General features: G+C 44.5%; 1 protein-coding gene across 1 annotated transcript; it reads right to left on the bottom strand.

Annotated features, from left to right (window-relative positions):
- Positions 1-1,462: 1,462 nt before the first annotated feature.
- Positions 1,463-23,576, bottom strand: RNASEL (ribonuclease L). The gene is given in 8 exon segments (XM_026509184.4): positions 1,463-3,469; positions 3,471-3,579; positions 4,255-4,388; positions 7,167-7,299; positions 8,537-8,742; positions 10,171-10,256; positions 19,221-20,886; positions 23,474-23,576. Coding segments are annotated over 7 exon segments (2,193 nt in total). The 5' UTR covers positions 20,695-20,886; positions 23,474-23,576; the 3' UTR covers positions 1,463-3,418.

Genomic DNA, 23,576 nt, shown 5'->3' with positions numbered 1-23,576 from the left:
GATGGCAACAGTTTGGGTTTTATCCTAACCCCAATGAAAAGTCACTGGAGGATTTTAAACAGGGGAGTGATCTGATCTGATTTCCTTTTTTTTTTCCGCCCAAGGTCGTTTTGTAGAGGAAGGATTGTTAGGGGACAAGTATGGAAGCCCAATAATCAGTTACGAGGCTCATGCTTCAGTCCAAATGAAAAGTCACGGTGGTCCGACCCAGGCAGTGGACACGAAAGGTTGTGAGCAGATTTGGGATTTGTTTTGGAGAGAGAACCAACTGGACTTAATAGATTGGATGCTGGGGGTGGAGAAAAAGAAACAAGACTAATAATTTGGGGGCAAGTAGGTAGATGATGGTAGTAACACCCCTAGGCAGAACCTGAATTTCCAAACGTGGGTATCAGCTGCCAATTTATGATGGTATCAGTCATCGTATTTGAAGAGGTCATCTAAGGAGAAAGGGAAAAAAGTGAGTTGTTCAAGGATTAAGTCAGGGACACTCAATGTTTACAGGATGAACAGAGAAGGAGCTGGCAAAGGACCCTGTGGAGGAGCCATCAATGGGGAGAAAAAGCAGGTGAGTGTGGTGCTAAGGGCAGGTGACAAAGCAGAAGAGGAGGCAACTGGTAGACTGACGGAAACAGAGAAGCGCCTTTGGATTTGGCGCTATGAAGGTCATGGGTAACCTGCACCGCCTAGGCTTCACTGGGAGGAACAGATGAAAGCCCCAATAACCCCTACTCACAATGGTCATCCAACCCGCCCACACTCACCATCTCTGGCACTCCAGCAAGACCACACCCTGGGGACCTGCAGACCTGGGTTTTGCATCCTGGCTCTTCCACTTACCACTTATGTGAACTTGGGCAACTTATCAATCCCTTCTGCACAGTAGTTGCCTCTTTTGTAAAATGGGAATGACTGCCTCTCATAGCATCGTCCTGGGTGTTGCTGGACGACATGTATAAAAGCATTAGGCACTGGAAACCAGCAGGTGCTCAAGAAGTGGTGATTGTTACTTTACCGTAATTTCCTCTCCTATGTTGCTTGTCCAGTGCATTCCATGTGGGCAACCTCCCCTCTTCTCTATGTAACTGGCACTTCTGCTTGACAAGCCCAGGCACAGAATCACCTCACCTAACACAGTACCTAACATGAGCCACAAACTCAATTAAAGGTTTGTGATAATGGCGACTGTATGAGAAATATCCACAGAAACCCCCAGAGAATTAAAGCAAAGGGAAAATGTTCAGTTCCTTCCTTCCCTCCCTCTCTACAAAGACACCCAAGTTGCCTATTGTTCCAGAATTACTGGAGGGCTGAAAATAGGCTCCCTTTCCCATTACTAAAGAGCAAGATGCCCTTTCTTAAAACTTACCCAGGCATTACTCAGTGAACATTTTCTATTATAGTTATCACTACTCTTTAGAGTGAAAATATCACTTTGAGAAAACCAGACTTAATCAGATGATTCAAAAAAAAATAAGATGATTCCAAGTTTTATTGAATATGTTTTACAAATGAGCATTTTGATTGACATATCCAGGTACTTACTACAAATCAGAAAATCAAAACTTAATTTTAAAACCTAAAGCAATCTTCCTACTCCTAAAACCTTATAGAATAGTCTTAAGTTTCTTTCTTCCAGTACTTTCTTTTCTTTTTTTTTTTTTCTTTCTTTCTTTTTTTTTTTTTTTTTTTTGAGCAAGGAGGGAGTGACCCATCCCATCACAGGTGAGAGCGGAAGACATCAATGTCAATTTTGTTTAGTTTAACTTCCAACACTTCTTGCCGTCATTTAATGACACCTGGCTCAGGCTACCATCTCTTCAGAAAGAACCTAAGATACTGTGTTTTTCGTTTTTTGTTTTCCCCAGATCCTCCCATCCTCCCATTCCAAAGCTCCACCAGGACCACCACGAGGATAAGTGGAAAATATATCAGACTTAATGCCAGAAAATATGTTCAGATCAAGACAGTGGTACTTCCTAGCTGTGTATTAGAGCAAATCAACACGTCTCTAACCTCATCTGCAAAATGAGAACAGTAGAACCTACCTCCCAGGATTGTTTTAAAAACTAAAAGAGAAAATATGCAAGTGTAATTAAAAATTATAAAGCATCACTAAAATGTAAGATAGCATTATTATTCATGTATGAAGAAGGTTCATTCATTTTTCAAGGAATATTTATGTGGCAAACTTTTTGCTAGTCATTAATGGTACAAATAAATTTTATATATATATATATATCTCATTTGCCCTTGAGATCTTACATTGCAGCAGGAAAGAAGCAAGAGAAGGTGGAGAGGAGCGTGCTCTGATGTGGCTATGGGTGCTAGGGAGCCAGACAGAGCACTTGCACTGGGGTGTGGAAAGTAAAGGTATTGGGGGACTTCTTGGGGAGGTGACACTGGAATTGTGTCACTACAAATTCAAAGGCAAGGAAACGAATCCAAGTCACTCATCTGTGAGGTGGCCCACATAATCCACAGTCCTGGGCCCCAAGTCAGTTCAAAGGCGTCCCAATCCCTTAAGGCAGGGTTTCTCAGACTTGGTACCACTGATACTTTAGGCTGGATAATTCCATGTTGGGGGGCTATCCGGTGCATCGTAGAATGTTTGGTATCATTCCTGACCTCCATCTACCAGATGCCAATAATACCCCCTTATCTCCCAGATTTGAAACCAAGAGCATCCCTGCACACTGCCAAATGGCCCCTCAGGGGCAAAACTGCCCCCAGTTGAGAACTACTGCCATGAGGTCATGGAAAACCAGTGTAGGTGGTTCTAGAAGGAATGGGAGATAGTAATTAAGTTCAAAAGGACCCACGTGAGGGATAACAATAACACCACACACATTTATATAATGCTCTGTAAAAACTGATCTTGGGCAAGTAGTTCAAACTCTCTGAGTCTCAAGTCCGCCAGTTCTTTTTCTTTCTTTTCTTTTTTTTAAAATGATTTTTAAGTAATCTCCACACCCAACATGGGGCTCAAACTCACAACCCTGAGACCAAGAGTCGCATGCTCTACCGACTGAGCCAGCCAGGGGTCCCAGGTCTGCCAGTTATTAAATGGAGATAACCAACTGTAGCTTGCAAGGGCTTTGGGAGAACCAAATGAGATATTCAAGCATTAGAGGTCTAGGCATTCACTCTTTTGGGGCAACTGATAAGAGGAATCTTAGCAGGATGCCCCCTCCCCCAGCTCCTGCCACTAATCTTCACCTGTAAGAAGGACAAGGAGGGTAGTTTGAGCATATACTTTTTTGGTTACAAACATGGGGAATACCGAGGACTGTGCCAGGACCTGACACGGCCGCTATCTAACTCGTCCTAACAAGCACTGGTTTAGTGAAGAGACCCAGAGAGTTGTGTCGTGCCCAGGATCCCACAGCTAAATAAACTCAAAAGCCTCAGCCACCACTCAGGGCTGACCTTCATCATGCCAATGCTTGTCTGGATTGTGAGTTTTTGGGGAAATGCTTTCTGTATTCTGTGTTCCGTAGTTTCTTATAGACATACATGACCAGATCAGGAAAAGTGCTCTGCAAATACTGGAAAGGTTCTCCAATTCTCGACCTCATCCTGAAATGAAACATAATTGTATTAGCATGGTTGCTCCCAGGTCACCTTCCCCCTTTATGGCATCTGGGCCCGGAGACCTCTTTGCTCCGTCAAGTTCTAGAGCAGAGCAAATAAGGACTTTGGAATCCGACAGAACAAGATTCATCTCCTAACAACTCTTCAGCTAACTGGCAACTTAATTTTTGTGAATGCCGGTTTTGTGCCCATAACATGGACATGTGCAGTTCCACAGTCTCTTACCTACAGTTCCAAAATCCAAAGGAGCCCTGAAAACTGCAAGTTTTTTGTGAGTTTGCAGCTACCGTTTTGGGCAACAAAAGCTGATTTCACTAACATGGGTCTACTTTTACAGCCTAAAAGTAGACGTTTACAGCGCTACATTCACCTTACCCAGGTGCCCAGTCCCCTGCATTGCGTCCCATGACGGAGTCACTACCCTTCTGTTCCAGAGGGCTCAGCAAAAGCTAAGAAGGAAGAGGAGAGCCTGCCAGGCACGTCCATCATTCATTGTAAGACCCGTGTGTTGGCTCTTTTCCAAACCGAGGGAAGGAATTACTTTCCATTTCATCAAAATAAATTTTCTTCTTTCTAACAAATAGCAGATACGAATTTAGAACGGAATTTTTTTAACCATCCTCATTTCGTATATGACTTAAAGGAACAAATAATACTCACTCTTTATTTTTTTCTTCATTAATATGTTCTCCCAAATTCCGGATGAACTTTAGCAGGTCACTCAGACTGTCCGTATAAATATGCTTTTTATTTCTATAAAACTTATTCATTTCATCCATAACATACTTGTCCATCTAAAACACAAAACATTATGCAAAAATATGGTAGCACCAGACTAAACCCTCATGCGATGTTGATACAAAGAGGCAAAATACAAATTTGAACATATGCCCAAATTACCACTAATTAACAAAGCAACTTAATAGAAAGAAACAGATGGAGGTAAATACTGTACCGGGATGCTAACTGTATGTGTCTGGGTGTGGGATCGTAAGTGACTCTACGTTCCAGTCTCTATTTTCCAAGCAAACTTTTCATGAGAAATTAAATATATTTCAACATGGTTTAGGAATTCTTTGGCTACTATCCTAGGAAACTTGCTCATCCTACTACGCAGTATTTTTATCCTTGTGGCCACCCGTCCAAGCTGGTAATTGATTACATGTCCCCCTTGAAGAGGATTCGTTCAGACTAACGTCAGACCTAGCAGCCACTGCCAAAGTGAAGTGTGGTTGTTTTTGTTCGGTGTTGTTTTGAATTCTATTTCCAAAGGGTTCATGTTTCTCCTTGCCCCTAAGTGTCCCAGAGAAGCTTCTCTCCAGTCAATGCCTCTCTCCTCGTGCGTGCACCCTTGTCGATGGCTGTCCTATTTAGAAAGCGTGTCTGTGTGGCCGGACGGGGCGGCCTGTGGAGAGAAGGCAGCAGCATACACTGGAAAACTTCGCTCCTCCATGCGGCCGCAAGACTGGACGTCTGACCGTGACATTGGGCAAGTCACAAAAAGCCACAGAAAATCAAAGTCTCACAGGGGAACTAAAAGATAAGACTTGAAGTCTGTCAAAATTCAATATAAGTCAGTGAAGTTTAGGGGAAAGAACTGATGGATTGGGAAACGAAAGAATACGCGTTCCCTCTTGGTTCTGCCGCTCGCCGCCTCTCCGGGCCTGGCTCTTTGAGGCCGCACGCCTGAGTCTCAGTGCTGTGCCAGGAAACGAGCTGCGGGACTCGATGGCACGGCCGCTCCCTGCAGCAAGCGGCTTTAGCGCACGGCCTCGGCAGCCAGGCTGCCCAGCTGCAGGTCCTGGGGCTGGCCCTGGACCGCCGGAAAAAAAGATTTGTCTGTGCCTCGTGGGCCCACCTGTGGCATGGAGGTAATGAGCTCAGAGGCTGTTATACGGATTAACTGTGGAAACTCTCATAAAGTCCTGGGAACTATAACTGCCGTATAGTCAGCTACAGAATTGTCCGCTGTTACTGTCATCTGCTTTGGTTTCAAACTTCTCTGTTTCTACAAGTGTAAGTTTCAGCTGAAGTTTGTTGTTGTTGTTGTTGTTTTTAAATTTTATTTATTTGAGAAAGAGAGAGCGAGAGAGGGAGAGCACGAGCAGGGGGAAGGGGCTGAGGGAGAGGGAGAAGCAGGCTCCCCACTGAGCAGGGAGCCCGACACAGGGCTCGATCCCAGGACCCTGAGATCATGACCCGAGCTGGGGGCAGATGTTTAATGGACTGAATCACCCAGGGGCCCCTTAGTTGAAGTTTTATAGACATTCATTAGCAGAGTCATGGTGCACCCACTCCGTGCCGGGAATTCAGCAATGGACAAGACAACGGACAGTCTCTGCCTGGGTGGAATTTACAGGGTAGCAGGAAAGACGGACGCAAGGCAGCAATTATGAGTGTGATGTATCATCTAGAGACAAGCGGGGGAAGGAAAGCAAAACGAGACCCAGAAACAAAGAGGTGTGGGAGAAGCAGTCCTAGATCAGGCATAAGATAAGGCTGCTGTTGGTCTCGGTCAAAGGGCTGAGGATTATGGATTCTCCCATAGTGCTTTGCACAGTCTCTGGGCTGCCCAGCATGCATCACACAGGCAAAGTTTCTGTGGGCCTCTCGGCCTTCCATGGCCCATGCTGTACTCTGCTTCACATGCCCATGGCCCTGCGTGGGTCCAGCAGGTAACTGGTACTTGACAGACGGCTGCTAAGTAATAATAATGAAAGTTCGTGGGGGGCGCCTGGGTGACACAGCTGGTTAAGCATCCAACTCTTGGTTTCGGCTCAGGTCATGATCTCAGAGATGAAGCCCTGCCCCAGGCTCCACACTCAGCACAGAGTCTGCTTAAGATTCTCTCTCTCTCTCTCTCTCTCTCTCCATTTCCCTCTGCCCCTCCCCTCCACTCTTACACACACATACTCTCTCTCTCTGAAAATAAATTAAATCTTTTTTTAAAAAAATGAAAGTTCTGATAGCACTGACTAGATCAAGATGATGACTGATTTTTCGTTTTACTATATTCCGTTCATGTTGGGTGGACCCTTTCCTGAAGAGGAGGAATTTGAAAGATCACCTTTTCTTCATGGTGTGTCTTGTCGGGCAGAGGGTAGATGTGTGCACGGCTGCTCAGACCGGGGCTGTCCAGACAGCAGAGGCAGCCGATCTCTCCCTGGACCGAGAAGCCTCATGGTGGAGCAGCTCGCAGGGGTTAAACTCATTTAATCAGCTGCTCTTGTCACAACAGTAATAGGATTGTCGGCCAGGCCTCTCTTTGAGCCAAGGGTGGAGGGAAAGAGCCCTAAGAAAGGAGAAAGCTCCTGGGCTGGGACGAGGCCATCCTAAAAAGGAGTCTAGATCAGAGTCTGTCTGTCAGGAGGGCCTGGCCTCTGAAAGATGGAGCAGGGACCCAACAGGGCAGAGGGGGACTGGGATGGGGAGGAAGGCAGGAAAATCACCTCTTCCCCCCCTTGGTTGAGCCAGGCCAGCAATATAAAAAAAAAAGTTAGAAAAACTAACGTAACACATTACACAAATCCTCATTCCTAGAATAATTTCCAGACCATAGGAACTGTTCATACCTTGGAAGTCCACCAGGTAAAACTTCTGGAACATTCAGATTTTTCAGGTTGCAGAAGCTGGACAATCCTGCTTTCTTCCAACTGCCTTTTAATGTCAGATTCATTTCCCACATCCCTAAGGGTCCTATAGCGGCTGAGGATGACAGAATTAGCATGGTCATACCACTCGGCCCTCTCTTCTTCAGAAAGAAATCAATGTTACAATTTGTTTTTTGATAAAAGTAGTAAAACCACGTCTCTAGAAATTCTGCGTGATGGGAGAGGCAGACAGGCATCTTTTCCTCTCTCTCTCTTTTTCTGCTCTTCAGAAAACAAAACCAGAATCCAGAGAGGTTAAGTCACTGCTCCAAAGACACACGGCCAGGAAATGCCAAGCTGAGGGGAGAGCTGGGGTCTGTTGGTGCCTAGCCTGACTCCTTCCTACCCCACCCTACTGCTATGGTTAACATTATGTGTTAATTTGGCCACAAGGGGCCCAGATTAAATACTATGCTAGGTGTATCTGTGAGGTGTTTCCAGACGAGATTCGCATTTGAACTGGTGATCGCAGAAAGGCAGGTCAGCATCCCCAATGGGAACCGGCCTCATCTAACCCACTGACGGCCTGTCTAGAACAAAAGAGGGAGTTCACCCCTTCTTGTCTGGTTTTTTCAGCGGGGCCATCAACCCTCTCTTGTCCTCAGGCCTCCCAGCTCTCAGGCCTTCAGACCCCTACTGGAATCCACATCATCAGTGCTCCTGGCTCTCAGGCCTTTGGATTTGGGCAGAATTACACTGTGGGCTTTCCTGGGTCTCCAGCTTGCAGGGGCAGACTGTGAGAATTCTCAGCCTTAATACTGCATGAACAATTTCCTTGAGAAAAGGAAAGAAAAGAAAAGAAAAGAAAAGAAAAGAAAAGAAAAGAAAAGAAAAGAAAGAAGGAAGGAAGGAAGGAAGGAAGGAAGGAAGGAAGGAAGGAAGGAAGGAAGAAAGAAAGAAAGAAAGAAAGAAAGAAAGAAAGAAAGAAAGAAAGAGAAAGAAAGGAAGGCGCCTTGGTGGCTTAGTTGGTTAAATCATCTGGCTCTTGATTTTGGCTTAGGTCATGATCTCAGGGTCCTGAAACAGAGCCCCATGTTGGGCTCTGGTCTCAGCACCGCGTTTACTTAAGATTCTCTAAATAATAAATAAATAAATAAATAAATAAATAAATAAATAAATAAATAAAATCTTTTTAAATAAATCAATCTATATTTATATTTATCATTTGGATACACTATATATATATATGGTATATATATTAGTGCATATTAGTGTATAGTGTATATTAGTCATGATGTATATATCATGTCTCCCTTCTGGAGGCCTGGAATAGGCAATCAAGTTTTACTTACTTCTCCCAACTCCAAAAGAAGGGATGACCCAGCAGGCCACTCAGGTGCCCCTGCACGTTGTCTCCGGGGTTAAACAGCTCACGAATGAGGTCCCGAGTTTCCTCATCTGGAGAAAGTTCAATCACCTCTTCATTACTTTTTGTCTTCAGTGTCTCAAAAGGGAACGCTCCCTTCCTTACCACATAGAGGACCAGCCGTCCAAGGGCCTGCAGGGAAGCCAGAAATCAAGCCAAAGGCGTCTATGAATTATCACTCTGTATGGAGGTGTGGTGCAGGTTACGACCAAATGGGAAGTGGGAGAAATCTCGAGGTATCCACAGGCTTGTTAGGGAGAGAAGGCACAGGTTCTGCATGGAGAACGCCTCAAGTAGGGTCCCCACAATTTAGGTTTATAAGGAGCAAAAGATAATCCTAGGCCAGAGTTGTCAGGGCAAACTGCTTAGAGGAAGAGGAATTTTTTTTAATGTAAATTTTTTTTTTTTAAGATTTTATTTATTTATTTGACAGAGAGAGACAGCAAGAGAGGGAACACAAGCAAGGGGAGTGGGAGAGGGAGAAGCAGGCTTCCTGCGAGCAGGGAGCCCGATGCTGGACTTGATCCCAGGACCCTGGGATCGTGACCTGAGCCGAAGGCAGATGCTTAACGGCTAAGCCACCCAGGAACCCCGAGGAAGAGGAATCTGACCTAGACCTTAAAGTATGGATCAAATGTTGATAAACAGAGGAGAGGAAAACTGTTTTCAACAAAGGAAATGCCAGGATTCTGGCTGGAAACTGGGACTTTGGGTTGGGACTATGTCAGATGGCAGATAAAGGAGCCAGTCCAGGTCCAGTGGGACATGGCAAGCCCCAGGAGTTAGGCTATGACAGGGAAGAAAGGCCAAGAAGGAGGCCAGCATAGGCACTTCCTACAGCAGGTAAGGCACCAGTCACGGAAGCAGCTAAAATCTAGAGCATTTTAGCAGCAAAGGCCAGACGTGGATGGAGAGCTCTTGCCTCGGGGTTGAACGTTCTGCACCCTGGAGAACCCCCCACCCCAGGACAAAGCTGCCCAGACAGGGTCAGAGTCAATCTGGGAGCTTTGGTCCGCAGGGGTCAGGCTCTGTTTCTGCTGTCTCCTCCCAGGAGAAACAGCTGTTTCAAGCTCTTCACCTTTGCGGCCAAGAGCAGTCTCTTCCAAGCTGGGGATCAATCCCATCCCTCCCATGGGTTCCAGAGGGCCTTCATATCTGGCGCTCCTTGGAGTTTAACATACAAGTTTGAACAGAATGGGAAAAGAAATCCCATTTGCTTTGTCTTCAGGCAGGAAATACCTCCTGCAGGAATTTTGGAGGTCATTCGGACCTACCTCCTGGGGGTAATTTTAGAAGAGGTGTGGCATGCTCAATTCATTTACTGTCTAGCAGGTGGCAGAAGAGAGCGAGCCAAAGAGATGCAGAAAGGAGCCCCGGCAGCCCAGAGAAATGCCCTTGTCTGCAAGGGGGTGAAGAAAGTGAGCCCCGAGAGAATGCCTTGAAAGTTAGTTAGAAGAGTTAAAATAGAAATGATGTCTAATTGGCCATAGGAAATAAGGGAAAGAATGAGAGAAACAAGGAAGCCGAAAGATGGAAAAGAAAACCAATGGTAGAAATTACCTGTAGATCTCTCCTGATTTCCTGCGGCTCTCCAGCCCACTTGATGCTTTCGTTAAAATCTGCCAGGCAAACAGCATTCTTGGAATCTAAAGGATAATTTGTAGAGATGCAGTGAATATCGTCTCTCTTCATGTTGTAATTAACTAACCACGTACCACAGTGCGCTACCATCTCCGAGGAGGCAGTAAGAAAGCCTGTATCTGCGTGGCTGTTTACTCCTCGAAACAGCCACGTGTGTCACCTGAACTATGAGGTATCTGCCAAGGGCAGGATTTAATTTCATTTTTTCGAGGTCTGGGGGTGGGGAAGGATGAGGATAAATTTAACCAGTTACCCATTCAGGCAACTCCTGGCGGCAATGAGCACAGATTTATAAAGGAACTGCTGGCAGGAGACACGCTGACTTCCTCAGGCTCAATAACAACGAACCAAAGAGACTCCAAATTCAAGAGCAGCTCGCCACGGCACCGCACTCCATCAAGCCCACCAACCACAGCCCCCACGACGCTGTGAACAGTTACCACGGGTTAACCGTGTGCCTGAAATGAGTCACTGCCTCCTTGCCCTCCGCAGAGCCGCTCTCCCTTAAAGAAGCCAGGATGCATGGATGGGCGAGGTCAGAAACAAGATAAAAGGAGAGCAAGTCAGTGATCTGTCCTTGAAGAAGCGGCTTCAGCTTCTGGCTTGAAAGAGTCTAAGAAAGCAGGGGCGCCTGGGTGGCACAGCGGTTGGGCGTCTGCCTTCGGCTCAGGGCGTGATCCCGGAGTTATGGGATCGAGCCCCACATCGGGCTCCTCCGCTGTGAGCCTGCTTCTTCCTCTCCCACTCCCCCTGCTTGTGTTCTCTCTCTCACTGGCTGTCTCTCTCTCTGTCAAATAAATAAATAAAATCTTTAAAAAAAAAAAAAAAAAGAAAGAGTCTAAGAAAGCAAACACGGTAACTCCGGACAGTAGGACAGTCAGCACAACTTATGGCCAATTAGACTTAGACATCAAAGTTGGGTGGAAACCCACAGTCTAACAAAAACAAACCCATTAAATTATTCAACAAGGGTCTAGCGAGGGGAAAAATGACAGTGAGGGAGGAGAACAGAGCACAGTGGCCCCGTGGAATTTTGAGTCTCTGAGCAAGGAGATAGATACTGAGAGAATGTAAAATTAATTGCAACTTTATTTTTTTTTTTTAAAGATTTATTTATTTATTTCAGAAAGAGAGAGATCAAGTAGGGAGAGGGGCAGAGAGAGACAAGCAGACTGTGCGGAGCGTAGAGCCCCAAGTGGGGCTCGATCCCAGGACCCTGAGATCAGGACCTGAGCTGGAGGCAGACACGTAACCAGCGGAGCCACCCAGGCGCCCCTAACTGCAGCTTTAAAAATGCTAGCCAGAAGTGCAGGATGCTCCGGAAGTGTCTAACAAGAGCCACATGGCTGTGTGTGGGAGAGAAGTCTTCCTTAAGGATGGACCTTAGACAGATCGGTAGAATTCGTGTGGGTGAATGGAACAGGGAAGAGAGAATTCCAGATAGGAATTCCCAAGGCAGAAAGGAACCTGAGGAATTCCACTTGGACAGAAAGGAGGCCCAAGCGCCGGGAGAGGAGGGATGAATTTGGAAAGTAGCCTGCCATGCGGCTGAAGGGGCAGAGGGTGCAGATTGTAAACCAGAGACTGTGTTCAGCTATTCAAACTAATAAATCCCCTTCACTGTGTTAGCCACTGTGAGTTCTCTGCTACTTAAATTTGCAAGTGCCTAATGGAACTCTTCACATCTCTTCTAACACTTGATTTTTTTTAACGAGCCCCAGGCTTTACTTTTATTTTTAGATTCAATCGACACCGTTAAGGTGCGATCAAAATTTTAAACTCTTACACTTAGTTTCTGCACTTACGGAATCGCAGACAGCTAACAGTGATAGGCAGAGTTAGGATAAAATTCGGGCACTCCACCCCACTGTCAGTGAATCAAGAACCTCTTCATCCTCACTCCCACCTGAGCAATATCATCTAAGATATTTTTAATTAAAATTTTAAATGAAAAACATAAATAATTTTTCATTAAAAATTCTTAAAAATAACACATATTTAGGTTACTTAAACAATTAAATTTTTTTGTTTATTCTTTGCTGCTTATAAATCACTGTTTTCTTCCAGGCTCTTTCTCTCCTTCCTCATGCAGACCCTCTAGCAGTTCTTTCATATATGGTCTGTGGGTAGACAGTCTTCCTGGATCCTTAAATGTTTAAGTAATGTATTTCAACAAACGGTGCTTAGAAAAACTGGACAGCTACATGCAAAAGAATGAAAATGGACCACGTTCTTACACCATACACAAAAATAAACTCTAAATGGATTAAAGACCTAATGAGACCTGAAACCATGAAACCCCTAGGAAAAAAAAACAGGCAGTAATTTCTTTGACATTGGCCATAGGAACATTTTTCCAGATATGTCTCCTCAGGCAAGGAAAACAAAAGTAAAACTAAACCATTGGGACTACACCAAAATAAAGAGCTTCTGCACAGCAAAGGAAACTATCAGCAAAACGACAAGGCAGTCTACTGAATGGGAGAAGATATCTGCAAATGATATATCTGATAACAGGTAAATATCAAAAATGTATAAAGAACATATGCAACCCAACACCAAAAAACCCAAATAATTCAATTAAAAATGGGCAGCGGTCCTGAACAGACATTTTTTCCAAAGAAGACATATAAATGGCCAACAGACACGTGAAAATTTTCTCAACATCACTCATCATCAGGGAAATGCAAATGAAAACCATGAAGAGATATCACCTTACACTTGTCAGAATGGCTAGAAGCAAAAAGACAAGAAATAATAAGTGTTGGCAATAATGTGGAGAGAAAGGAACCCTTATGCACACTCTTGGTGGGAATGTCAATTGGTGCGGCCACTGTGGAAAACAGTACGGAGGTTCCCCCAAAAAGTTAGAAATAGAACTACCATACGATCCAGTAGTTCCACCACTGGGTATTTACCCAAAGAAAACAAAACCACTAATTTGAAAGTTATATGCACCTTTCTGTGCTGTGGAACACTGGTTATTTACAATAACCAAGATATGGAAGCATCCCAAGCGTCCATCAACAGATGAGTGCATATATATAGATATAGATATATATATATATATAACAATATTACTCAGCCATCAAAAAAAAAAATGAGATCTTGCCATTTGTGACAATAGGGATGGTCCTAGAGAGTATAATGCTAAGTGAAGTACGTCAGTCAGAGAAAGCCAAACACCACATGATTTCACTCATGTGGAATTTAAGCAATAAACAAAGTCGGGGGGGGGGGAGGACAAATAAAAAAACAGACTCTTAAATACAGAGAAAGCCAAACACCACATGATTTCACTCATGTGGAATTTAAGCAATAAACAAAGTCGGGGGGGGGGGGAGGACAAATAAAAAAACAGACTCTTAAATACAGAGAACAAACGGGTGGTTTCCAGAGGGGAGGTGGGTGGGAGGATGGGTGAAATAAAGGGGATTAGAGTACACTTTTCATGAGGAGCACTGAATAATGTATACAATTGTTGAATCATTATATTGTACACCTGAAACTAATATAATACTGTATGTTAATAATACTTCAATCAAAAATATGTATTTATTTTGAATCGTGTGTGAACAATCATAATTTGGCAGTTGTCCAGTCCATTCTGGATGCTTTAACAAATTACCGTAGACGGGTATGGCTTAAACAACAGAAACTTATTTCTCATGGCTCTGAACAGTGGAAATCTGAGCTCAGGGTGTCAGCAGCATTGGGTTCGTGGTGAGGGCCCTCGCACTGGTGTATAGATAGCCATCTTCTTTGCTGTATCCTCATACGGTAAAAAGACAACTAGCCAGCTCTTTCGATAAGGGCACTAATCCATCCAAAGCAATTCTGAGAAAGAACAAAGCTGGGGGTATCACACTTCCTGATTTTAAACTATATTACAAAGACCTAGTAATCAAAATCATACAGTACTGGTGTAAAACCAGACACACAGATGACTGAAACAGAATCAAGAGCCCAAAAATAAACCCACACATATGCAGTCAACTAATATTTGACAAGGAAGCCAAGAATGCTCAATGGGGAAAAGACAATCTCTTCAAAAAATGATGTTGGAAAAACTGGATAGTTACATGCAAAAGAAATGAAAGTAGACCCCTATCTTATGCCACTCACGAAAACTAATTTGAAGTGGATTCAAGACTTAAATGTAAAACCTGAAACCATAAAACTCCTAGAAGAAAACATAGGGAAAAAAACACCTTGATGTTGGTCTTGGCAATGATATTTTAAATATGACACCAAAAGCACAAACAAAAGCAAAAAAAAAAAAAAAAACCAAGTGAGACTACATCAAACTAAAAGCTTTTGCACAGCAAAAGAAACCATCAGCAAAATGAAGAGGCAGTGTATAGAATGGAAAAAATATTTACAAATCATGTCTCTGATATGGAGTAAATATATATAGATGAAATTCATTCAACTCAATAGTAAAGATCAAATACTCTGATTAAAAAATGGTCAAATGAAGAGACGTTTTTCCAAAGACGTTAAAAGACCCAACAGGTACATGAAAAAGTGCTTAATATCAGCAATTATCTGGGAAATGCAAATCAAAACTATAATGTGGTATCATCTCACTCATCTGTTAGAATAACTGTCAAAAAGACAGGAGATAACAAGAGTTGGTGAGGATGTGGAGAAAAGGGAACCCTGTGTATTGCTGGTGGGAATGTAAATCGGTGCAGCTACAGTGGAAAACAGCACGAAGGTTTCTCAAAAAATTAAAAATAGATAAAACAGAAGTGTATCTGAAGGAAAAGCCATCACCACCTCGAAGAGCTTTGTGCACTGCCGGGTCATTGCAGCATTATTCATATTAGCCAAGACAGGGAAACACACTGTGTCCACTGACATGTGAGTGTATAAATAAATGGTGGGATATATTCACAGAATATTGTGCAGCCATAAATAAGAAGGAAATCCTGCCATTTATGACAATACGGATGAACCTGACGGCGTTATGCTGAGTTTAATAAGTCAGAGAAAGACAAATGCTATGTGATCTCACTTATATGTGGAGCCTAAAAACACCCTGAACTCATAGAAGCAGAGAGTAGGTTAGGGCTTGCCAGTGGTAGGGCTGGGGGAAATGGCTAAAGGCAGCCAAAGGGTACAAACTTGCAGATGAATAAGTCCTGGGGATGTCATGTACAGCGTGGTGACGGTGACTATAGTTACCAACACTGTATTGTATACTTGAAGTTGCGAAGAGAGTAGATCTTAAAAGTTCTCACCACACACACGATGGTAACTATATGTGGTAATGTGGCAGCTAACGGAACTGTGGTAATTATCATCACATCGGATACCTTAAATTTATACAATGTTACACATCAATTGTATCTTAATGAAGCTGGGGAAAATAAAAAATGTGTTTCTGATTATGAAAAAAAGGCACTAATGTCATTCACGAGGGCTCCATACTCACGATCTGATCACCTCCCAAAGGTCCCATCTCCAAACGCCATCGCACTGAGATCAGGGTTTCAACCTGTGAATTCTGGGGGAATACTAAGATTCAGCTGTTAGGTTCTCTCTCCTCAGCTCCTTTTTGTATTCAGGATGCTGATGAGAGAAGTCTCTTACCAATCTGATTCTGGTTTCTATGTAGGTAATTTGTTTTCTTTTGGGAGCTTTTGAGGTTTTCTCTTTTTCCCTTGATGTTTTGATATTCCTTTAAGATGTGACTCAATAGGGTTTTTTTCCTCACTTACCCTCAGCTCTTGGTGAGTTTTTCAGTAAGAGAACTATATCTATCTTTAGCTCTGGGACATTCTCACTTTTTTTTTTTTCAAAATTGCTTCAACCTCATTTTCTTCTTCCCTCTGGAATGCCTATTAGGACTTCCGGATCTAAATCCTGACTTCTAAACCTTTTTCCCTATTCATCCCTTTATGCTTTTCTATTATTTCCTAGGAAAATTTCTTGGGCAAATCTTCTAGCTTGCTAATTTAATCTCCAAGCCAGTCTTGAGTTTTAAGCTTTTAAACAATTATATTTTAAACTTCCACATTCTCTATTTGGTTCTTTTCACAATGTTTATCTTTGCTTCTTGGATGAAATAGCCCATCTTTGTTCTCTGGTTTTATTAATTATACTTACTTTAAAGTACTGTGGTTACTCCAGACGGCAAACTAAGCAAATACCCATGTCCTAACCCCTGGAATCTGCAAATATTACTTTATATAGTCACACACACAAAAGGACTTTGCAGATGTGATTAAGGATCTTGAAACAGTGGGAGCCTGGATGGCTTAGTCAGTTAGACATCCGACTCTTGCTTTAGGCTCAGGTAATGATCTCAGGGTCGTGACACTGAGCCCCGTGTCAGGTTCTGTGGTGAGCATGGAGCCTACTTAAGTTTCTCTCTCTCCTCCCTCTGCCCCTCCCTGCTCACGCTCTCTCTCCCTCTCTAAAGAAAAAAAAAAAAAGAGAGAGAGAGAGAGAATCTTGAAATAGGAGAGATTATCCCAGGTTAGCAGGTGAGTGCTAAATGCAATCACACATATCCCCATGCAAGGGAGGTGAGGGACATCTGACAACAGAAGAGAAAGCTTCCACAGAGGCAGAGACTGAGTGATGCCACAAGCCAAGGAATACTAGCGGCCACCAGAAGGGGGAAGAGGCAGGGAACAGGGTCCCCCCCCCCCCAGCCTACAGAGGCAATTTGGCCTTGCTGACATGTGATTTGGGGCCAGCGGAACTGATTTCATACTTCTTGCCTCCAGAACTATGGGAGAACACATTTCTACTCTTGTAAGCCACCAAATTTGTGATCATTTGTTCCAGCAGCCATAGGAAACTAACACACTTTGCCTCTAAGTTCTTCTATTTCATGTCTCTTTCATGGTATCAGCACCTCATAAATATCTTCAGTGATTTGACTGCAAGCCTTACTTTGCAGTTGAGAATCCCTGATGCCCTTTGAGTTGCTTCTGTTAATGCCACTAAGCATGGGGGAGAGATGGAGGCAGTTGTCAGAACTTCTGCTTTGCATTTTAGTCAGTGAAACTTGGGGGTAAGCACTTAGTAGGGTGCTTTGGCAGAAATCTTGTGGATTTGACTGCTCTTTGTTTCTCTTGAGATCATTAACCGCCCAGCATCTCAAGGAGTAGCCCTGTCTGCAGACAGACGGGCCTGGGACAGATGCTTGGTCTGTGCGGAATGCACAGGGTGTGATCTTCCTAGTTTCTACGGAGGCAACAATCTGCCCGCTAGCTGGTCTTCTGTCCTCTCCTGCTGCTGGCTTCCAGGCCTCCTGGGTGGTGTTTCTTTGCACTGTTCCCATTCCCATGAGTAATATTTAGCTGTGGCATTCTGCATTTGTCCTGGGCTCCTGTGTCCTTCTCTAATCCCAGCCTATCGTGTTCAGTCTCTTTACGATTCCTCAAAGATTTTGTTCTGTAAAACTTCTTTTGTTATTTTGATCTCAGCTAGGAATTCATTTAACAATCTTCTCCTATCATTTTAGGGATTTAATACAAGGAATAGTCTGTAATACGTGTTAGGTTCACCACCGGAAGGCCAAAATAGAGTCAATTCTCAATTCTCTATTGTTCGAGCTTAAGAATAGGAGAGGTGGTGCCAGAAGTGCCAGAAAAGAGGTAGTGACAAGTAATTTTCCTTTAGCACGTGAGACGTGACTCTTTTGCATCAAGATCAGCGTTAGAACTGGGAAGGACGCCGCCCTCGGCTGCATGTCGAGGACTCTGCCTCACTCTGTACAGCTGTACGTATTTCTGGCCTTGGTCAGTCTCCCCAACAAAGTTGCTTAAAACCAAGAAGGAGTGCCACCAGCACCTGTCCTCAAACTAAAAGCCGATTCCAGGTGTACTTTGATGTCTACCTACTTCTTTCCAGGTCTTGTCCAGGACCTTAAATACCGTTCTCTGCCTTTCAATACCTGGACCCTCTTTTCCTCTTGTTCCCCTACACCTACCTTGAATCTCAGTGCAGTCTGTAGGAAGGCATCTGTTTCTGCTCAGCCCTCTAGACAAGTACCCGGCCTTTGTTGAGCACCTACAACATACAGGTAACTTGTCTAACGCACCGTACTTAGACCTCCTAACAACCTTATGAAGGAGGTATTACTTACTTTAAGTGAGGAACTAGGCTCACAGAACCAGGTGACTTGTTCGAGGCTGCAAAGCTACGAAGTGGCAGGACGAGGCTGCAAGCCTCCCTCCACGTGGCTGAAGCCGAGACCCCTGCTGCTGCACCACACGGCCTTGCGGGACTTCACATTAGCCCTGCTTCTTGCCTCTAATGCTGCTTTCATTTACTTTGTTTTTGGGTGAGGCCCGTGGGTGCAGACTCGTTCGCCCCACTTGCAGTCTGTTTCACTCATTCCATCTTATCCTGGCTGCCCAATTTTGACCTCGGTTTTGCCATTAAATTTCACAGTGGAGGGGTGCCTGGGTGGCTCAGTCAGTTAGGCGTCTGCCTTCGGCTCAGGTCATGATCCCAGGGTCCCATGATTGAGTCCCACATCGGGCTCCTTGCTCGGTGGGGAGCCTGCTTCTCCCTCTGCCTGCCGCTTCCCCTGACTGTGTGCTCTCTCTCTCTGACAAATAAATACATAAAATCTTAAAAAAAAAAGAATTTCACAGTGGCTACCATCTTGGCTGAAGGAACACAGCTTCAGGATTCTCTGACTTGCAGGCTACTTTAGGAATTCAAATTTCTGGAGCTGACCCCATCCAAGACATAACCTTCATACTTATATTTGCCAAACGAAACAGAGATTGGCCTGGTATTTCACTGGCATCTGCGACCTCCCTGTGGGGTAAGGGTTACACCTGGTAGCAGGAGAGCCGGCACTGTAACTACGACTCTGTTACATTAATCCTCAAACTGAATAATCCGCATTTCCTCTACTCCTTTCCTACCTATAATGAAAATCCTTTCTTTTTGTAAATAAAGACCCCGTGATTTCTGAGAGAAGACTGGGGACTCACCTATGAAGATGTTCTGTGGGTGCAGATCCTGGTGAGTGTATCCACACCGCAGATGTAGTTCTTCAACAGCCTTAAACACAGATAAGAGGACGTTTCGGGCAAACTCATCTTCCTCATTTTCCACAGCCTCCCCACGGTGCGTGGTCAGGTGTTCCTCCAGTGTCCGCTCACAGAGGGCAAGACACACATACAGACAGCCCTTGTGGCTCTCACTCCCATAGAATGTCACCAAGTCACTGTTTGCTCGGCTGCTCTGCAGACAGGAGACTTCCTGTTGTCCACGGGTGCTGCCTTCATAGAACCGCTTCACAGCTACTTCCTGCCCTTCGTAGAAGCCAAGGTAGATGCCCCCTTCAGAAGTGTCAGCAATTTTATATTCTTCATCAATAAAGATCTTGAGGTTGCCAATCATAGGGCGGTATATTCTGTAGAGATGTTCCAAGGCCTTCCCCCAGCGTGAGCTCTGAGGCTTCCAGTCTTCAGCAGGAGGGGGACAAACTTCTCTGGCTCCGTAAGAGAGAAGCAGCTTTACAAGGGAAGGGTCATAGTTGCGCCTCGCTATCATCACCAGATCCCCACAGTCCGTGCTGGCGCCTTTCTCGCATAACAGTTGAGCAACGTCCTTCAGTCTGTGTTGGACGGCCAACAGAAGCACTGTTTTGCCCTCCCTGTCTGTATCATCAATCTCTATATGTTCTTGTTCCAGAAGCATCTGCACCAAACCCAAGTGCTTCTTTTCCACTGCCAGGATCAGGGGTGTCTTCCCTTCCTCTCCCCTCACATTGACATCAGCCCCATGGTCCAGCAGAAGGCGAGTGATGCCCTCCAGATTTCTATCATCAGAGCTCCTAAATGCATAGATCAAAGCATTTCTGCCCATATTGTCACAGGCTTTGACATCTGCCCCCATCTCATCAAGGAGGATCTTCAAGACATCTACATGTCCATTTTCAGCAGCATCCATTACAGCTGTGGTCCCTCCTTTTCTAAGCCTCTTTTGATCCTGCTTTGTCCTTCGACTCAAATTCACCTTTGCCCCATTCTCATACAGGAATTTTAAGGCTTCCACTCTACCATTCACAGCAGCTTCCATGAAAGCTGTGAAGCCATTAGCATCACACTCATTGACATCTGCTCCTCTAGAAAGGAATAGTCTGAGCAACTTCACATTTCCCACAATCCCAGCAATGATGAAGGGAGTGGCCTCATTCTTCTTCTTCAGACAAGGGTCAGCACCATAACGAAGCAGAAGATCCACCATGTCCTCCTGGTCACCTTGTACCGCGTTATGCAAAGGTGACCAGCCCCACTCGTCCTGGAAGTTGACATCAGCCCCTCCTTCCAGCAACTGCTGTACCAGGTTGATGTTTCCGTCTTTAACAGCTTTGATTAACTTATCGCCATCGACTGATGTCCTCCCATTGCTGGAGGGTGTGGGTCTCTCCTGAAGACTGTTATGGCTCTCGGTCTCCATGATGGTAATTACCACTGGCTACACCTCTGTGCCTTTTCTTTGAGAAAATGAAAACTTATCTCCTTGGGACTTGATCAAAGAGACATGGAGCTCTTTGAACTATCAGGGTAAACAGGGATTATCTGGCTGTGGACCAACAATATGAGGAAGGAAATACTCTTGCAGTCTTCTGATAGTCCACCTGGAGATGAGCTATTTTGTCATTTTATAATAGTGAGAAAGCATTTGAATTAGAAAAATTAATTTTACTAGCAACTTTTTCAAAATACATCTACTTATTTATATAGAACTATTTACTATAGAATATTATGAACATATATAAATTAAAAACAAGAAAACTATTACACTGTAGTCCCACCACCCAGAAATAGACATTGTTAAGATTTTAGGGGACACCTGGGTGACTCAGTCGGTTAAGCGTCTGCCTTTGGCTCAGGTCATGATCCCAGGGTCCTGGGATGGAGTCTGGTATCGGGCTCCCTGCTCGGTGGGGAGCCTGCTTCTCCCTCTGCCTGCCGCTCCCCCTGCTTGTGCTCTCTCTCTGACAAATAAATAAATAAAATCTTTTTAAAAAAAGATTTTAGTTTTTAGTATATTTCTCTTTTTTTTAAAGATTTTTATTTATTTATTTATTTAGAGAGACAGAGTGAGCAGGGGGAGGGGCAGAAGGAGAGGGAGAGGGAGTCTCAAGCGACTCTGCGCTATGCACGGAGCCCGCCACAAGGCTCCATCTCACAACCCTGAGATCATGACCTGAACCGATAACAAGAGTCAGATGCCCAACCACCTGAACCACCCAGGTGCCCCTATTTTAGTATATTTCTATAAATTTTTAAAAAATAGTTGAGATCATGCTATGAGGATACTGTATAAATATCCTGCTTTCATTTATGGCCATAGTACAAATAATTTCCTGTTATCACAAAGTCTTTTAAAACATTTTTAATGGCTATGCAATATGTCACCAGTCAGTTACTTCATTGCCCTATTACCGAACCGTTTTTAAGAACAATTTTTAAGAACAATTTTTAAACAAGATTTTTAAAGTTAGAATTTTTTTTTAACAATTCTAAATAATGTTGCAGTAAATTTAACTTCGTAAAGCTGGTTTTCGTATTGATTTCTTATGATAAATTTCCAAGTATTGAATGACTGGTCAAAGTGTAACAGCATGCCAACAGGTCTTAAGTGTTAATTTGTTTCAAGCTCATCCACTCTTTGCTTGCTGACCTAAGTCCCTTGATCTGTAGCAGAACTAACTTACTTCCCTTGAGATTTGCAGACCACTGGCCTTGAGGAGGGAAGGACCAAACTTTCCCAGAAGATAAGGCCTGACTACATTCGGGAAACAGAGGCCACAGATGCCAGCCTGACTGTTTAGGGTCATACAGACATATGACTAACTGGTTGGGCACTTGCCACTCCTGCACGCATTTCCCACCTAACCCCACCCTCTTTCCCACGCCTTTCCCCCTAAAACCCTCCTGCTTCCCCTAGGATGGGGGAGATGGTCTTGGAGACATTAGTCTGCCATCTTCCCAGGTTGCCAGCTTCCCAAATAAGACAACCTTCCCTTTTGAGCAGCTAGCAGCCAAACCTGAGTTTGGAACCAGTTCTCTGTCCGGTAACAAAAGGATATCATTGTTTTAAAAATTCTCAACCTATGTTAATAAATTTCTTCCAATGTCATATTAACATATTCTCACTAGAAATAGATGGTCTCTTAAAAGAAAAGAACCCTCATTTATAGGGGGGAAAATGTGCTTTGTGTCAATTTGCATTTCTTATATCTATTTGCATTTCTTACACCTCTCGGTGCATTTGCTGGCTCTGTGCATGTCTTCTTTATGCATATGTGCTTGTATTCAAAGTAGCATAGAGAAGTGGAAAGAGCTTGGACTCCGCCCTCACAAGATTAAAGTTTGAACCCCTGGTCATTTCACTTCAGATTGTTACTTTCTAATTGTGTTAACATTAGGTTATTCTCAATTTCCCGTTCCCTCAAAAGGGGGCAACAATAAATACATTCATGCATGTAAAGTATGGCAAATATGAGGCATTCAATAAATGCTAGACTTAATAACGTCCCTTCATGAAAAACAAAATCCAGCGATTCCTACTCTCGCCATCCATGTGCATACACACACTACCCAAATAAGGGAGCCGTGTTGAGTTAGTCCAACTGCCCTCCGTCCGATGTGGGCAACAGAGCCGCAATTCAGGCATCAGACAGCACCGAACTGTTCCTTGCAGATTTGTAAAACACCTGCTACAGAACCCGCAAAGCGCCCCATTTTCGGCAACAGTCTCCAAGCCCCCACCCTCAGAGATCTAAATCGATTGTGCTACAAAATCACAATCACCTGGCAATGAAACCTTTGAGACACACGTTTGCGCTCAAAGTTCCTGCTACAACAGGCGTGAGCCAGGCTGGTCTAAATCAAGGAGCAGAGAAGAGAAGGCAGTCGAAGAAACCCCCAAGTGGAATACCTGAGTGCAGAGACCGCCAGCAAGAGCGCCGTGGGGCACAAGCCTGCTTTCGGTTTCGAGTTCTCGCTCTCCGCAGCGGCGCTGGACAGAGCGAGCCGGCCGGCTTAGGGACCCGTGTGGACTTCCGCGGGGGCGGGGGGCGCTCAGCACCCGAGAGCCGCGGCCAGCGCTCCGCGTCCACGCCGCCCGCAGCACACCCCCTTCCCTCTCCAGAGCCCCAGCCCAAGGAATCCCTCAAAGGGAACGATTTCTCAAGCTACCCCAGCTCTCCTCTTTGCGTCTCTCTTACCTTCGACCCAGACGCCCCGGGCTCTTCCGTGAACAGCCTGCAATGGGCAGATCGCGGGCGGGCAGGAAAGCACTTCCTCTCGGCTGTCACGGAGTCAGCGGGG

The sequence above is a fragment of the Ursus arctos genome, unplaced genomic scaffold (genome assembly GCF_023065955.2).
Source record: "Ursus arctos isolate Adak ecotype North America unplaced genomic scaffold, UrsArc2.0 scaffold_2, whole genome shotgun sequence".
Classification (NCBI taxonomy): Eukaryota; Metazoa; Chordata; class Mammalia; order Carnivora; family Ursidae; genus Ursus; species Ursus arctos.
The sequence above is the reverse complement of the archived record's forward strand: the minus strand, read 5'-3'. Positions and strand labels throughout refer to the sequence as shown.